This window comes from Neofelis nebulosa, chromosome X (genome assembly GCF_028018385.1).
Source record: "Neofelis nebulosa isolate mNeoNeb1 chromosome X, mNeoNeb1.pri, whole genome shotgun sequence".
Lineage (NCBI taxonomy): Eukaryota > Metazoa > Chordata > Mammalia > Carnivora > Felidae > Neofelis > Neofelis nebulosa.
Window position 1 is genome coordinate 20951961 of NC_080800.1, and position 16670 is coordinate 20968630.

The following is a 16670-nucleotide window of genomic DNA, read 5'->3' on the forward strand; positions in this document are numbered from 1 at the left end:
TAACGAAAATGTTGCAGATTCTAGAAAATGCTAATGTCCTTTTTAGCTGTAAGTATTATCTTGATTGCAGTGCTTCAGAATTGCCCAACTTCATTATCTGAGCATAGCCAGCCTGACGCCTTCTTCTCAAATAGACAATTATGATCAATTAAGCACTTTCAGGCCTTATAGAATACTTAATTTTATTAGTCAATTATTTGTGCTTTGAAAGAGTTAATGGTAGCTACCCAAGCCATTATTAGAAATTAGTATGTCCCAAAATAGAAAGGCTATTTCCTTTGTGTATGGCACTGCAGTGGAAAATGCCAAGCATAGTTTTTACTGAGTTAAAGGGTGAGGGAAGGCGGAGTGGGGGAGAAAGTTACATGTAAATCATTTAGCCATTAACCTAATGGGTGGATTTATAAATCCTATTACTATAAGCCCTTTTCATTTCCACTGAGGCCTGGTGCATGCTTGATCCCACTAATGTAAAATTCATTCCGTCTAAGTGATTACTGAAGTAAGACACTTTGAGTCAATTTTAATCAGGGTGTGTGAAACTTGCCTGAGCGCCGATGTTCACTAAAGCGCGGACATAGTTTGGCCGTGTCTTAATTAGCCTCCCAGATGAGTTATGTGAGGAGTCAATCAGGGAACCAAATCTGAGCCTTTTGACGTGTCCGTGTTTTCTTGTGAGGGAAATAACACTGGTAGGGGCTGAAAATACCCAGCTCCAAAGCGGGAGGCAAAGACCTTTGTGTAGGGGTGTTTCTAGTCTCATGGACATTATGTGAATTCTGAGAAATCTGAAAGCTCGACTCTTCCAGCTAATTGGAGCATCTTCAGCGGTACTTAAATTTAAATGAATCACAGTTTCAAATCTGATGGAATGTGGACCCTCTTCCTAGAAAAACGCATGTAAGCACGCATTCAAATTTTTCCTTATGGTTTCAAGAATGTTCACATTTCTTGACCTTAGGTTAATATCTCCTGCTCCAAGTTTCAACCTTGGTGTCTTAGGGTTTGGGTATTTTTTGGAGATGTAATATTTAAGAGTGTAGGCTCACACTTGAACTCTTGTGTCAGTGAGTAGATTTAGCTCAAGTGTGCTTTAAAGCCAGCTCTGCACACTCTCCAAGGGTCCTGTGTCAGAGATAATCCCAAGTATGGCAGTAATGCACAGAAGTTCAAGTGAAGCCTAGGGGACATGAGTTTCTGAGCTGGATGGAGGTTGGTGTGGAGGAGGAACAGAGAGTAAGAATGTTGTGAAAGGAAGTTTTATTTAAAGGTGAAAACAGTTTTTTAAAAGTCAAACTTTTTTTTTTTTTTTTTTTTTAAGTCCACAAGAGGAATAAATCTTTCAGGGCAAGAAATGAGAAGAGAAGGGAGAAGTTCACTTTCCATTTCACACAGTGCCACAGACCATAGTATTTTAAGTTTTTAAGTCAATATTAGAGCCTTGACACATTTTAGGGCAGTAATCGAGAGATACTCATAAATATTATAAATATATGTGTTAGGGAGGAGAAACCTCTCAGAAAGCTTTGTTTATTCAGTGTGTTTTATATTCTTTACACATGAGCTATCGGAACGTCTAGGTTGTAAATTATGGATTTAAAAGAAAATCAGTTTATCTGGAAAGAGTTGTGTAGGAGAGTTACACTTTTAGTCAAGTTTATATTTAATGGGGCTTTATCATTGGGGTAGAAATTCATTTCTCATGAGTGAATATTTGTTTAACATGCATTGTGCTTGAAGGTGGGGTTAAAACGGATTCACTTTTTACTTCTTGCATGGAAAGAGCTAGCTTTTAAACAATTTTTTAAAGTTTGTTTGTTTATTTATTTATTTAGAGAGTGCACAAGGAGGGCAGGGGCAGAGAGGGAGAGAGAGAATCCCAAGTAGGCTCCTCTGTCAGCACAGAGCCCAACACTGGGCTGGAACCTATGAACTGTGAGATCATGACCTGTGCCGATACCTAGAGCTAGACGCTCAGCCAACTTGAGCCACCCAGGAGCCCCTGAAAGAGCTAGCTTTTATAATTTTTTGTAATGTTTATTCAATTTTGAGAGAGAGAGAGAGAGAGCCAGCACGAGTAGGGTAGGGGCAGAGAGAGAAAGAGGGAGAGACAGAATCTGAAGCAGGCTCCAGGCTCTGAGCTGTCAGCACGGAACCTGATGCGCGGCTCGAAACCGAAGACTGTGAGATCATAACCTGAGCCGAAGTTGGCTGCTTAACCATCTGAGCCACGCAAGCACCCCAAAAGAGTTAGCTTTTAAATGCATACTGTGTATGGGTTTAATTGCCACTTACTGCAACCACCTTTAGGGTCCATTTGTTGTGGAGATGGATTTATCAGTTCATTGCTTTGCTCTTCTCATGTTAGACCACCTGGGTTTGCCTCCTTTTATTAGAACATAAATGATAAATGTTTATTGCATCCCTGTGCCAGGCATTGTGTTAGGTTTAATCGCCTAGACATGATCTCTGTTTATAATTTGCTTATAGTGTCTTACTTACCTTTGTATTAGAGCGGTGTGCTCTGGGTATACACAGAGGACTTTGAGGGCTAAATTGGACTAATAATGTACTCCTTTTTTTTTAAATTTTTTTTTTTTTTCCAACGTTTTTTTTTTTATTTATTTTTGGGACAGAGAGAGACAGAGCATGAACGGGGGAGGGGCAGAGAGAGAGGGAGACACAGAATCGGAAACAGGCTCCAGGCTCCGAGCCATCAGCCCAGAGCCTGACGCGGGGCTCGAACCCACGGACCGCGAGATCGTGACCTGGCTGAAGTCGGACGCTTAACCGACTGCGCCACCCAGGCGCCCCAATAATGTACTCCTTAATTTCGTTTAGTTGGGGAGGCCAGAGAGGCTTCTCTGATGGTGTGAAGTTCCTTGTAAAATAAGTAGACATTTAAGTGATAATAATACCTAATGTTTATAAGCACTTATGTACCAGGAACTGTAGAAAATAGTTTACATATGTTACATGTAATGTTCACAGTAGCCATCTTGTAGGGAAGCTGTGGTTATCATCTCCATTTTACAGTCAAGAGTTGGAGGCACAGAGAGGTTATATTGTGTGCCTGAGGTCACACAGCTTTTAAGCAGTGCTGTTAGGTTTTGAACTTATAAGTAGCCTGTATCAGTCAGCATTCTGCAGAGAACCAGAATCATTTTGGTGGGGAGGAAGGGGTGTGGAGGGTGTGGGAGGGGAGAGTGATTGATTGATTAATTGAATGATTGATTTTAAGGAATTGGCTCATGTGACTGTAGGGGATGGCAAGACTGCACTCTCAGGGCAGGTGAGCAGGCTGGAAACCCAAACACACAGCACCTGAGTTGATGTTTCGGCTTCAGTCTGAAATCTGCAGATTCTTCAGGGGACTTGGTTCTTTATTCTCTTAAGGCCTTGAAATTGATTGGGTGAGGTCCACCCACGTTATGGTGGGGGGTAATCTGTTTACTCAAGGTCTGCTGATTTAAATATTGGTCTCATGTAAAAACAAAACAAAAGAACAAAAACAAGAAAGCCTTCTAGACTTAGGTTTGACCACATAACTGGTTATCACTGGCCTAGCCAAGTTGACACATAAAATTAACCATTACACAGCCTAACTTCTGAACCCACACTTTGGACCAGTGTGGAGAAACAGCATGTGAAAAGCACAGAAGCAAGAAAAGAGCATGGCTCGTCCATGGAACTCAAAATATTTCAGGAAGGTTGAGTTGAAGTATGCATGTGGGAAGCATTCGAAGATGAGGTCAGCTTCAAGTACATCATGAGTCTTGGGTCAAGCTAAGGGATTTGAATTTCATTGCAAAGAGTGCATTTGAAAAAGAACACTGGAAAAGTGTGAAGAATGAGTTGAAAGGTCGTGAAGCTGGAGACAAGGTAGTCTGAGTGGTGAGGGCCAGAAGGAGGGAGAGCACATGGGCAGGAAGCCACCCTGGAAAGACAGAGTCTTATGTGAGACTTGTTCGTTGGATTAGAAAGGAAGTCAGCCCTTTGTTTCAGTTCGAGGCTCTTGGAGGGGCCATTTCTTATGTTTGGAGCTGGGGAGGGTTTGGAGAAGATGGATGCAGTTTAGGAATGAATGCTTGTGGGACAGACGGTGGAAAATGGGCTTGGAGAGAGAAGGTGTTATTCAACCAGGGGCACTTTTGTCCCCCAGGAGACATTTGGCAATATCTGGAGATAATTTTGGCTGTCACAGCTGGAGAGAGAGAGAGCACTTGGGCGCGCGCATGCATGCTGCTTACATCTAGTGGGTAGAGGCCGGGGACAGCCCCCCGTGACAAAAAGTTCTCCAGCCTAAAATGTCAATCAGTAGTGCTGAGGTTGAGAAACCCTGATGTATATATGTGTATGTGTGTGTACTCTCCTGAGCAAGAGGGGGAGATATCAGCAGAGGGTGTCAAATGTTTTATATATTGTACATATACCCACCCAGTTATGCTAAGTGCATAAAGCTATATGCAGAGAACTTGTCAGAACCTGTATATTTCTAGTTATTTTACAACCACATAGCCTTCAAAAGTAACCTAGGATATGATATATTCGTGTAATGTTGATGGTCTTTGTTGGACATATTAGTGCCTCCTTTCCCAATACTAAAGAAATGCATATGGGGGCGCCTGGGTGGCTCAGTCGGCTGAGCGTCTGACTTCGGCTCAGGTCATGATCTCACACTCCGTGAGTTCGAGCCCTGCATTGGGTTCTGTGCTGACAGCTCAGAGCCTGGAGCCTGCTTCAGATTCTGTGTCTCCCTTTCTCTCTGCCCCTCCCCTGCTCATGCTCATGCTCTGTCTCTGTCTCAAAAATAAATTTAAAAAAAAAAACATTAAAAAAATTAAAAAAAAAAAAAAAAAAGAAAGAAAAGAATATGGTTGAAAGACAAAACAACCAGATAGAAGGAAGAGGTATTTTTACATGTCAAACTTGGATTCTAGATTTTTACATCTGGGAGGAATCCCAGCCTCTTCCATTTTAGAAATGAGGAATCTAAGATCTAGAGAGAAAACTCAGATTGTTTCTAAATCACTTAGCTACTAATTGGCAGTTTAGACCACTACTCACATTTCAGACCCCCAACTTTTTTTTGAGAGAGAGAGCACAAGTAGGAAAGGGGCAAAGAAAGAGAGGGAGAGAGAGAACCCCCAAGCACCGCTAGTGCAGAGCCTGATGTGGGGCTCGAACTCATGAGTCGCAAGATCATGACCTGAGCTGAAGTTGGACCCTTAACCAGCTGAGCCCCCCAGGTGCTCCAACCCCCAACTTTTTTCTCAACTTGTATTTGTATAATGTTTTATCTTTGCTAACCACGTTTTCAGCACAGATTTCTTATTCCCATCTACCTCAGGGACCTGGGTGGTAGTTTTAATCCCAGTTTCACAGAAGGTAAAACTCCGGTTTTAAGGTAATAAGGAAGGAACCCAGTGTGACAGGAATGTTAAGTGGTGAAGACAGAAAGTAGGGTGCTTATTAAATCCATAGCCTATGCTCCTTGAACATCTTATAGAGAAGACACACATCTAGGAATAACAGGTAAAAGGAAAATAAGAAAAAGGCAGTCAAATATAATGAGGATGAAATACATGTTTGCCAAGTGGGAGAACTGAGTATCACAGAGTCCTGCTTGGAAACTGCTGAAATTGGGACTAGGAAAGCTTACATAATGGTTGGATTACCACATATCATAATATTTATATTTCTTCTACTCTTCTTTTCCCTATCCTTCAAAACCATTCATTTTGCTACCCCTCTTATGCTAATGTATTTTTTTTAAAAAGCCTTTCCAGTTTATTTCTAATTTTATGTCATCAGTAACAGAAGAATCCTAAAGCCATTGAGATTTCAGTTGTCATTCTCTTCATGCATTATTTGTTTAGGATTTGACCTTTCCCAACATTTTCTTAACTTGTAAGATTTCTGTTGAGTGTCTGCAGCGTCGACCATCATCTGTCATCAAAGTGGGTTTCTTGTTAGTAGATATCACTGTGATGGACCTGTGCTTTTGGAAAAGGAGCTTGAAACTTTGTTTTTAACTGTGGAAAAGGGGTGTTTTCTTGCTCCTCTGTAGCATTAATAAGCACAGTGTTTGTAATAGCATCTGAAACCATTTTGTAACCTTTAAATGCATTGCCAGACACACGTGTTCCGTCCTGGCAGAAAGTAAGGAGCCCAGCTTTATCCTGACCTTGTTAGGAGAACCTGTAAATACACACGTCAGTAGTAGTTGGGCTTAGGGTTGCTGCTGCTGTTAAACCCGGCATCATAAACCTGCTCTTTCTGCTTAGTAAACCACATCGTGGGTGTGTTCCTGAATACATTATTTTTTTTAGAAAAGTTTTTTAAAATACACTTTACATTTCCTTTTAGTCCCCACCACCCTCCACCAGCCTTCAGAGGCTCAGATTGGGGTTAAAATACTTTTTCGTATTATTTTAATTATTGCTCTCCCCACCCCCAGCCCCACTCCTTTCCTGGTTCCCCCTCCTCTTTTCCCCTAACGGCACTGTTCTGCAAAGCCTGCAATGATTGATATGATGGCAGTGCTGTCATTCTTTTTAACCAAAAAAAAGTCATTTTTGTTCTAGTTATTTTAATAGAGTCCCATTAAAGATGTATTGCTGACTGAAATATCGGCATGAAGGGCTCTCACTGAGCTGAGCCCAGGAATTAAGAAGTCAGGAAATCGGCTGCTGCATTGCAAGAGAGCCTTGTGTGACACCGAATCTCCTGATTGGGGAGATCATTACTGCTATTATGACTCGACTTGCGTAGGAATTTTAAATTCCATCTGAATGTCAGTAATAACCCTCTTAGCAAATTATCCTGAATAAAATCACGAAGGCATTTTATATAATAGGTGTTGAATTACTGGATAGATTTGCTAATTAAATACTCTTTGTTCTGCTGCAGTTGACATTACAGGGTAAGATCTTGAACAATTATTCTCAACAGCTGTACTTTGTTAAGGGAAAAATTAACCACAAAGTTTATTTTTTTACACTTGAAGTTGGCAGATTTTTGAAATGTGCTTGAAAAAATTCCATCATCCAATTGGTAATGAGTAGATAAATATGCAGGTGTTGCTGTGAAATCAGATAACTGCAGACTGCCTTATTAATGAATTTAGCAAGCCTTTATAGCCCTGTTTCCTAGCTGTTGGCACTTAGAAAATGATTTTCTGTCAGAATGGGGAGCTTTAATATTAGGCTTGTCAATTTGAAGTGAACTTACGAACGGACATCTTGTAATCACTGTACCTTGTGTCCAGTAGACTTTTCTTGATACTTGTAGCTTCTTTTAGAAATGAATTTCCTTAATGGGGGAAATACCCGTGACGTGTATAAATTTTTGACTGTTGGCTTCCCGAACATTCATGTGGTATGGGCTTTTTAACAAGGCAATGAAACATGCTGAAAAGAAAGTAAGACGTAAGGTCCTGTTTCTAGATCAAGCTGTTGCCTATTTCTGTTACTTTGGGTAAGATGGTAGAGCCTAATTTTACTCAACTGTAAAATGGGATTAATAATACTGCCCACTCCTTAGGATTAGTCATTCAGCATTTTACAAATATTCATTAATAGCCACTGTGCACCAGGACCTCGGCTAGATACTAAGAGTTCGGTAGCCCACAGGGCACCTAACAGCTGAGCCCTCCCAGTGAACAGTTTGAATCAAGGGTGGCTTTCCGGTCATCCTCGTTAGCGCTTGGGCAAGCGTAAGTCTGGACGGGGCACTTTGGTACCCACCATCCAGAAGTGCTTAGTGAAGAAGCATGAAAAGTCAGGCTCAGCCTGGTTGCGGGTCTCCTCCTGAATGGACTGAAGAGTTGATGAGCTGCGGTTAAGGACCTTGAGCCTGAGACGGAGCTCAGGTCCACTGAAAAGCTACTGTTGAGGTCCCTTGGAAAGATGGTGATAAAACTACCCTCAGAAATTGGTATAACGTCGGTTGAGAGCTATTTGGCTATCTTTATAAAAATATTTGAACCGATATAACCTTTGACCCAGTAAGTCTTATAGGAGTTTATCTTGTTACTGGCAGGTTACATGTGTTTGAGGATTCTTTGTTGAAGTGTGGTTATAAAGGTAAAGATCAGAAGCAACCTACGTGTTTATTACTAGAGCACTAGTTAAATCATCGATTGACACTGTATAGTTGTTAAAAAAGAATAAGGCAGGTCTTTATGTGTAGATGAATAATATCTAAGATAAAGTATTGGGGTGAAAACAAAGCAGTTACGGTATAGTCTTTATATTTTGCTTAGTTTTCTTTCTTTTTTTTTATTTTTTAGGTTTTTACGCTTATTTATTTTTGAGAGAGGGAGAGAGACAGAGCATGAGTGGGGGAGGGACAGAGAAAGAGGGAGACACAGAATCGGAAGCAGGCTCCAGGCTCTGAGCGCTCAGCTCAGAGCCCGACACGGGGCTTGAACTCACAGACTGTGAGATCATGACCTGAGCCGAAGTCGGACGCCTAACCGATGGAGCCACCCAGGCGCCCCTTTTGCTTAGTTTTCTACCATTTCTTGTACAAAAGATCCATCAAGAGGTTTCTGCCACCAAAGAGAAAATTGTTTTGGTAGCAGCCCTCAGATTGTGCTTGGAAATGGTTGTGAGTTGGTGGCAGGAGAGAATAGAGGCGGTTGATGGAGGATGAAGGTTGCCACTACACGTTGAAGGTACGCTCAAGGACAACATAGTAGGTTTCGTTCATGGTGTGAAAGAAGAGTAGAGGAAATTGCTTACTACATGTGTGGAATTTCAGTGAAAGGTTGACGGATGGTGTCTGTGGTATTTTTACTTAGGTACTGGTTACCTTATAGAGCTGTCCGTTGTGATGAGGAAGGCTAAGCTTAGTGTGGTGGGAGGGGCGGAGGGTGAAGAGAACTTGTGATGAGCAGTTCTGTCCTCACGATGATTAAATTGGTTGATCTCGTTATTGCCCTCTTCCCGAAGGAATTGTCATATATTCTCCCACAATGCATTTCTCTGCAATTTAAATGTTTAAAAAAGAAGGTGAAGTGGAGGAGTGTGAATGTTTTTTAGGAGTTAACTGAATTTCAGAAAAGTAATTGGGATTACTATGAGAATTGTCAGTCAACTAGCAAACAGTTTTTTGAGTACCTGTTACATGTGAAGCCTGGAGCTAGGCACACACATGTGCTCTGGCCTCCAGGAGCTTGTGGACTAGTTAGGGAGGGGACAAACTGTCAACTAAAAACTTTTCAGAAGGGCATTATCATGACTATCTTAGGCCATTGGTCCTTAGCCTGGCCTGCAACATAAATACCTGAAGAGCTTTTTCCAGAACATTGTGAGGGCCAGGTATTGGTGTTTGTCTGTTTGTTTGTCTTTATGGCTCCCCAGGTGATTCCACCGTACAGCCAGTGTTAAAACCATCAATTAGGGGCTCCCGGGTGACTCAGTCAGTTAAGGGTCCGACTTCAGCTCAGGTCATGGTCTCATGTTTTGTGACTTCGAGCCCCAGGTTGAGCTCTGTGGTGACAGTGTGGAGCCTGCTGGGGATTCTCTCTCTTCCTCTCTCTTTGCTTCTCCCCCATTTGCTCTCTCAAACATAAATAAACGTTTAAGAAAAGAAAACCTTGATTAGCCTGATCCATATTCACCACCCCCAGGACAGAGGAAGGGCTTTCTTCCCTAAGAACAAAGGACAGTGAATGCCTGAGCAAAATTAGCCTGTAATAAAGGGGAGGAAGCAGTGGAAATGGAAAGTCAGGGGTAGATGTGAAAGATAATTCTAAGTTCAGGGTTTATAGGGCTCTGTAATACATGTTTCCAGTTTGCAGCTATATGGGCCAATGGACAGAACTATCTACAGATATTATGTAGATGTTTGTCTTTATTCATTGAATACTTAGTGAGCCCTGCCTCTGGCCTGGGCACTGTGCTAACTCCAGAGAATATGCGAAGGTCTACTCTCTGTCTTTAAGAAATTTACAATCGAGAGAAGAAATTTAAATCTGTGTATATATCTTTTTCACTTTTTTTTTTTTCATTTTGTAAGGTTATTTATTTATTTTGAGAGCGAGAGAGAGCATGATTAGAGGAGGGGCAGATAGAGAATCCCAAGCAAGCTCCATGCCTCCAGTGCAGAGCCCAACATGGGGCTTGATCTCACAACCGTGAGATCATGACCCAAGCAAAAATCAAGAGTCTGGATGCTTAACCAACTGAGCCACCCAGGCTCCCCCCCTTTTTTTCCACTAATTTTTAACATTCTGGGTAAGAATTGCCAGATTTGCAATGCTCTGTGAAGCTTTTTTTTTTTTTTAAGCCATAGTTATATTTAAATATTAATAATGAGAATTAGTTTACCTCTTTGCCTTATCATAATGGGATGTTTTTATTACACGTGTTTATTAAAGATAGACCTTAAGTAGATTTTTACAGTAGATCTACTTACATATCTCTGGCTGTGAATCAGCATAGAGGCCACCTTACTTTTAGATTATGTTGATATTACTGTTATTTTGAGGGTTGTGGTTGGAAAACCATCAAGAGCTTTAAAATGTATGAGCAGTCATTGGGATATTTATCTCTGTGTACTTGACGTTTATGGTTTTGTAGCTATGTTATGTACTAATCTTGACTTTTTATTTCGTTTAGATTTTGATGCATACAAAAGAGATGGTGCAGAAGGTAATGCTGAGCATTTTCATCATACAATGACTCTTAAATATCATACCTGGTGACGTTTTTGTATTCAAGGAAAATTGTAACCCAAACAGACTGGAAATGGCTTCTTAGGATGCCTAGTTTACGTTTATAATCCCTGCTAATGGATTATAGCTTTTTTCTTTTACTAACACTGATATGATCTGGGCGCTGCTTGAAGCCTATATGTGAGTGTTTCAAGCAAATTAGTAACAGTGCTAATTAGAGTTTACTTCCAGGCCTTTATACTGTATGTGCTGTAGTGTTGTTTGTTATGATTGATTTTTTTTTGGCACTCTTCGTATTCTCCTAAATACTGTTTGAAACTGTTACAAATTTCATATGGATTTGTGCCCCTGCATTTTAAAAACCCATTATGTTTCTGCTTTATAAATTGCTGTGACCACTAAGCTCATGATACAGTGGATAGATATAGACACCCCCCTTCCTAGTCTCTTATCCTCCTTTATATTATTCAGTTCCACAGTTTGTTTCAGTTGAAACTAGACATTTCCCCTGCCCCTCTACTGTCTGTCTGTTTTAAGAAAATTAGGTAGACTTTCTTAATGGGATAGTGGCTTTCCTCTCTAGTTTACTGGTTTATGGGTTTATTGGTTTATTGATTGTACTCAATATGGACAAGATATGGACAATATGGACATATTGACAATATGGACAAGAATAAACATAAGCTTTTGAAAAATCAGTGGAACGTGTGATTTCTGTAGTATGGGTAATCTTGAGTTTTGTTTATGCTGATCACTCTGTTTTTGTTGTTAACTTTTATAATTTTTGCTTTTTATTAGATGAATCTTGAAGTTATTTATGGAGATACAGATTCAATTATGATAAACACCAATAGCACCAATCTGGAAGAAGTGTATAAATTGGGAAACAAGGTGATGTAATTTGATGAAATTATCTGTTTTACCTACTTTAGTGAATCCTCTTTTAACATGGAACATGTATATGTACACATGTGCTTCAGAAAATAATAAATTTAGTGCTTCTCAGCTCCTCATCTTCTTATTTTTCTTAGCTTCTAATCCAGTTGTTTGTCTTAAGGGTAAAATTCAAAGGAGAGTGTTTTTTCCTTAAATGATAAATACATTTTTGCTTTGAAGAGAGTCTGAGATGTCTTCATCTTGTTTCTAAGGCTGGTGGCTGTGGTGTTCTTGTCACACCTTTGTGATGTTGGGCTTAGGCCTGGCTACAGTGATATCTCTGGGTCTTGCAAGAGGGAGGTACACTGCTTCACACCCTATGTCTACTTTCTGATAAAAGAAGAAAGCAAAAAAAAAAATTTTAATGTAAATTTAAAATATGGTCGTGTTTATACTTATCACATTATCATGCATGAGGAGAAACATCTCTAATAGCGTTCAGGTGGATTTTATACACTGACAGATATGGAGAAATACCTGCCTACATACATACATACATACATACATACATGTGCACACATTAGAATTTTTACAGGAGTACTTAAAATATATTTGAAAAGGCAAGTGGACATTTGAAAGTAATCATTTGTTGCCCCCTTATTGCAGTCGAGGTTTCTTGAGTACTTGCTATGTTAAGATATTGTCCCAGTAACCTAGAACTAAGATATCATCTTCCAGAGTAAGAACTTCCTGCCTTTCTCCATTAATATGTGTGAAGTTTGACCTATAGCATTCACCTGAGAGCAAGCCACACGTACTGTCCTCATGTTGCACTTCAAAAAGCTGTGTATTTTCCCTGGGTGACTGGCTGTGCCTTGATCCTATCAATAAAGAGCAGGTCATGTTTTGTTTAACATACAGGTACAGGGAGATCTTAGACATTATTTTCATAGTCAAAAGTTTTACTTGTTTCTGGCCACGTATCTACTTGTTAAACTGTCTAATCTTTCTAATTTAGTAGTTTGAAGGTAAGTACGAATGGATTTAGTTTTATTTTTTTAATTTTATTTTTTATCATCTTTTTTAATGTTTATTTAGTTTTGAGAGAGAAACAGACAGAGCATGAGCGGGGGAGGGGCAGAGAGAGGGAGAGGGAGACACGGAATCCGAAGCAGGCTCCAGGCTCTGAGCTGTCAGCACAGAGCCCGACACGGGGCTCGAGTCCACGGACCGTGAAATCATATGAGCCGAAGTCGAATGCTTAACCGACTGAGCCACTGAAGCACCTCTGACTTTAGTTTTTAGATTCAAGAAGACTATTTCATAATTTTCGTAAATTTCCTGTGGCAGACCCAGCTAATTCTGTCCTTTGGTTGAGTGGGATGATATATTTATGTTATGGTGTATTTTTTTTAATCTGTTTTTTGTCCCTGTGCTCTTTGAATGGTTTTGCATCATACTCAACCTAATACTGTGTTCTGTATCACCTGAGTAAATGCATTCTAGTCTTGTGTGCATTCAAGTTCTGTTTAGATTAACTCTTGGGAATTTGTAGCATGTTCACCTTCTCCCTGGTGGATGTTTGAGAAGCTAGTATTAATGGTCGAAACTTTCACAGGTAAAAAGTGAAGTGAATAAGTTGTACAGATTGCTTGAAATAGACATCGATGGTGTTTTCAAGTCTCTGCTACTGCTGAAGAAAAAGAAATATGCCGCTCTGGTTGTTGAGCCAACGTCGGATGGGAATTACATCACCAAACAGGAGCTGAAAGGATTAGATATAGTTAGAAGAGATTGGTGTGACCTTGCTAAAGAAACTGGAAAGTGAGTTCGGCTTTCATGTGTGCTTTTGTTGTTTGTCTTTAAGAACTTCACATAGTAATGATATGGACAAGACGTATGATTCTGCCAAGCGCAAGGACCCAACTTCTTTTTTACATATTAATGCTCCTCACTTATTGGGAGTGGAATTTTCCAGGTAGATGAAAACTTAGAAGAAGCCATATTCACTCAGTGAGAGATACTTGCTGTAAGATACATCTTAGGAGTTGTGACTCATGATGAGGGTAAACCTTCACATATTAGCTCCCTACAGAGTTGGTTTCATTGGTGTTGGCTTGTCTCTGTTTTGTTTTGCTTTCCTATTCTTACTAGAAAGTGCCTTGTGTTGTGTCCCTGAATCATCATAGAACCTCTTTAGGAGGTCTTTAGGAGGAACATAGTTGTTAAGGTGTCCCCATGTTTTGACTTAAATATTCTGGGATTCAAAGTGCACCATGGAGTGAGACTTTGTTCCCAACTGTATCTTTTATGTATAAAGATTCTTAGGAATCTCTAGAAAAAAATTCCTATCAGGTTAATAAGAGCTGGGTCTCAAATACCCTACGTACCTCAGAAATAATAAATGTCATGGCTTTGCATCTGAGACTGGAAATGGTGATACTAAGGCCTGTTTTTTTTTTTTTTGAGAGAGAGGGAGAGAGAGAGAGAGAGAGAGAGAAAGAGAGAACATGAACGAGGAGGGTCAGAGGGAGAGGGAGAGAGAGACTCTTAAGCAGGTTCCATGCCCAGCACAGAGCCTGACATGGAGCTTGATTTCATAACCATGAGACCATGACCTGAGCCAAAATCATGAGTCAGACGTTTAACCAAGTGAGCTACCCAGGCTCCCCAAGACCTCTTTTTTTTTTTTAAAGAGTCACATTAATTTATAAAGCACCCATTTAAAAAAACCTGTATCTTTATGTATTTAATGTACCATCTTTCTAGATATTCCTGTTTTGTGAACCTACCCAATTCTGAAAATAGAACTTTTTACTTTAAAGCAAAATTTTAAATTAATCTTAATATTGCTGAATATTCACACTTTTTACTTGTTTTCCAGTCTCCCTCTTGCTTTCCACATTGGGAGATTGAGCAGTTGTTGCTTCTGCAAAACCACTCTTGATTAGGCAAAGTTGATCATCGGAGTATAGGTCACTGTTAGCCTTTTATGAAATGAAGTTTGAAATGCTTCATTGCCCCCAAATGTACCCAAAGATGAAACTACTTTGTATAGACTGTCGATTAGAGTGTTCTCTTCGGCTTTGTGTTTTCTAAGAAAAGATGCATCATAATAGAAGTAAATTTCTCTGAGTTAGAAATGTATTAGTAATTAAAGCTATACAAATGTTTTTGTCAGGGTTCTTTTTCTGACAAATTATAATGCAGCTGTCAAAGCCTTGCTCTGCATTTTCTCAGAAATGGATAAAATATTGGCTTCCTTACTCCTTTTCTTTTTCTTTTTTCCCTTTTTTTTTTTTGAGGGGGTCTGGTAGAATAATAGGAAGTTTTTCAGCGATAGCGTAAGGTTGGAGAACACTGAGCAACATAATGAAGCCAAAGAAAAGTTTGAAATCTTTGGTTTTTTAAAAAATTTTGCGTAAAGAGCAAAATATTTCTGCTTACCTAGTTAATGGTCATCTTAGCCTGGTGATACCAGAAATAATATCTTGCTACTTTATGGGGAAAGTCCAATTTTTTCTTTTAAAATTTTAGCCTGTGAGCAGAATATAACTGCTTGTGAATTTTGTAGCTGCATAAATGCACTTGTGGATGGAACACATACCTTTCTCAGTGCACATTTTGTGTGAAGCATTAGCTGCTGAATGAAAAAGGGTCTGTATGTTTAAGGGCAAACCTGACGTTCCAAGGTTGGTAAATCTTTCGGAGAGTTTGTGTAAAAAAACAAATAGTAACGGCCTTTTGGACATGAACGCTCATGTTAGCTTTTAGTACAGCTCTTGTCCACATGTAGATCTAATGGCATTTATCTTCCTTTTCTCTCCTTTATTAATAAAGTATAATATTAAAAAAATGAATCCTTCTCTTTTTTTGCAGCTTTGTCCTTGGTCAGATTCTTTCTGATCAAAGCCGAGACACTATAGTGGAAAACATTCAGAAGAGGTTAATAGAAATTGGAGAGAATGTGCTAAATGGCAGTGTCCCAGTGAGCCAGTTTGAAATTAACAAGGTAAATGTAGCATTTATTGCTGAGCCCAGCTGCTGCCATGTGTTTTTCGCCTCCTTCAGATAGTTGAAGAACCACCTCATCCTTGCAGTCGAAATAAATTCTAGCTGGTGATGAAAGCCGCTTAACAACTATCTCCCCAATGGAGCATTAGCATACCGCTTCCTCTTCCAGCTGCTGGCACTGCCCTGTCTCCATCTTTTACTTGGTGGAAGCCTGGTTTCCAGAGATTGTGTAGAGTGACCTAGTTGATGTTTAGGGAACTAGCGAGTATTACCTTCTCCATGGTCCTCGTCCTCATCTATACTTGTTTGCAGAGGACAGCCTGTAAGCTTAGAGAGAGACAGAGACAAGAGTGTGTGTGTATGTGTGACTTTCACAGAAGGGGATCCTTAGAGGTGTTGTAATGAGAGGGCTTTTGTGGGACATAGTTATTTAGAATTAAGATGGCAATAGCATTTTTTGTATAGCCAGAGCACTTGTGCTTTTATTTTCTTTTTAAACTATGTAATTTAGACTCTGTGGACAGTTTTAGTTGTTGAAAATAGGGAATATTTTTTTCTTACCTAATTTGAAAAATAAAACCTTGGTTTCCAAAGTGCTGTGTAATATAAGATGTTAGTTTGCAGATCTCCCTTTTTTCCTCCATTTGAAGAGTACCCTTACATATACAGAAGCTAATTCTGCAAATACCATTTTATCCATTCTGTGATAAATTACGTTGTCAGAGCTGATAGAAAAAAAGAATTTTAATGAAAAAGAATTTGATGATGATATAAAATGGAAGAGTTAAGAGTGAAAACTCTAATGATACCATCATGATACCTTATGTTAAGGTGATGCCTGTCATTTTTGCACATTTTCTTACTCTTGGAAACGTACTTTTACATTGAAGCGATTACAATACATAGTATTTGGAAGTGTGTTTTTGTTTACATTTTATTTATTTTTGAGAAAGGGAGAGAGAGCACAGGTAGGGGAAGGGCAGAGAGAGAGAGAGGGAGACACAGAATCGGAAGCAGGCTCTAGGCTCTGAGCTGTCAGCACACAGAGCCTGACATGGGGCTCCAACTCAGAACTGTGGGATCATGACCTGAGCCG

The 16670-nt window shown here is 39.8% G+C and overlaps 1 protein-coding gene across 2 annotated transcripts in view; it reads left to right on the top strand.

Annotated features, from left to right (window-relative positions):
- The window catches only part of POLA1 (DNA polymerase alpha 1, catalytic subunit), a 306942-nt gene that overhangs the window by 107161 nt on the left and 183111 nt on the right, over positions 1-16670 (top strand). For both annotated transcript variants that reach the window (XM_058713648.1, XM_058713647.1), the window contains exons 27-30: positions 10629-10661; positions 11483-11575; positions 13179-13384; positions 15440-15572. In XM_058713648.1, the coding sequence (XP_058569631.1) occupies positions 10629-10661; positions 11483-11575; positions 13179-13384; positions 15440-15572 (465 nt within the window). The remainder of the gene's footprint in view (positions 1-10628; positions 10662-11482; positions 11576-13178; positions 13385-15439; positions 15573-16670) is intronic.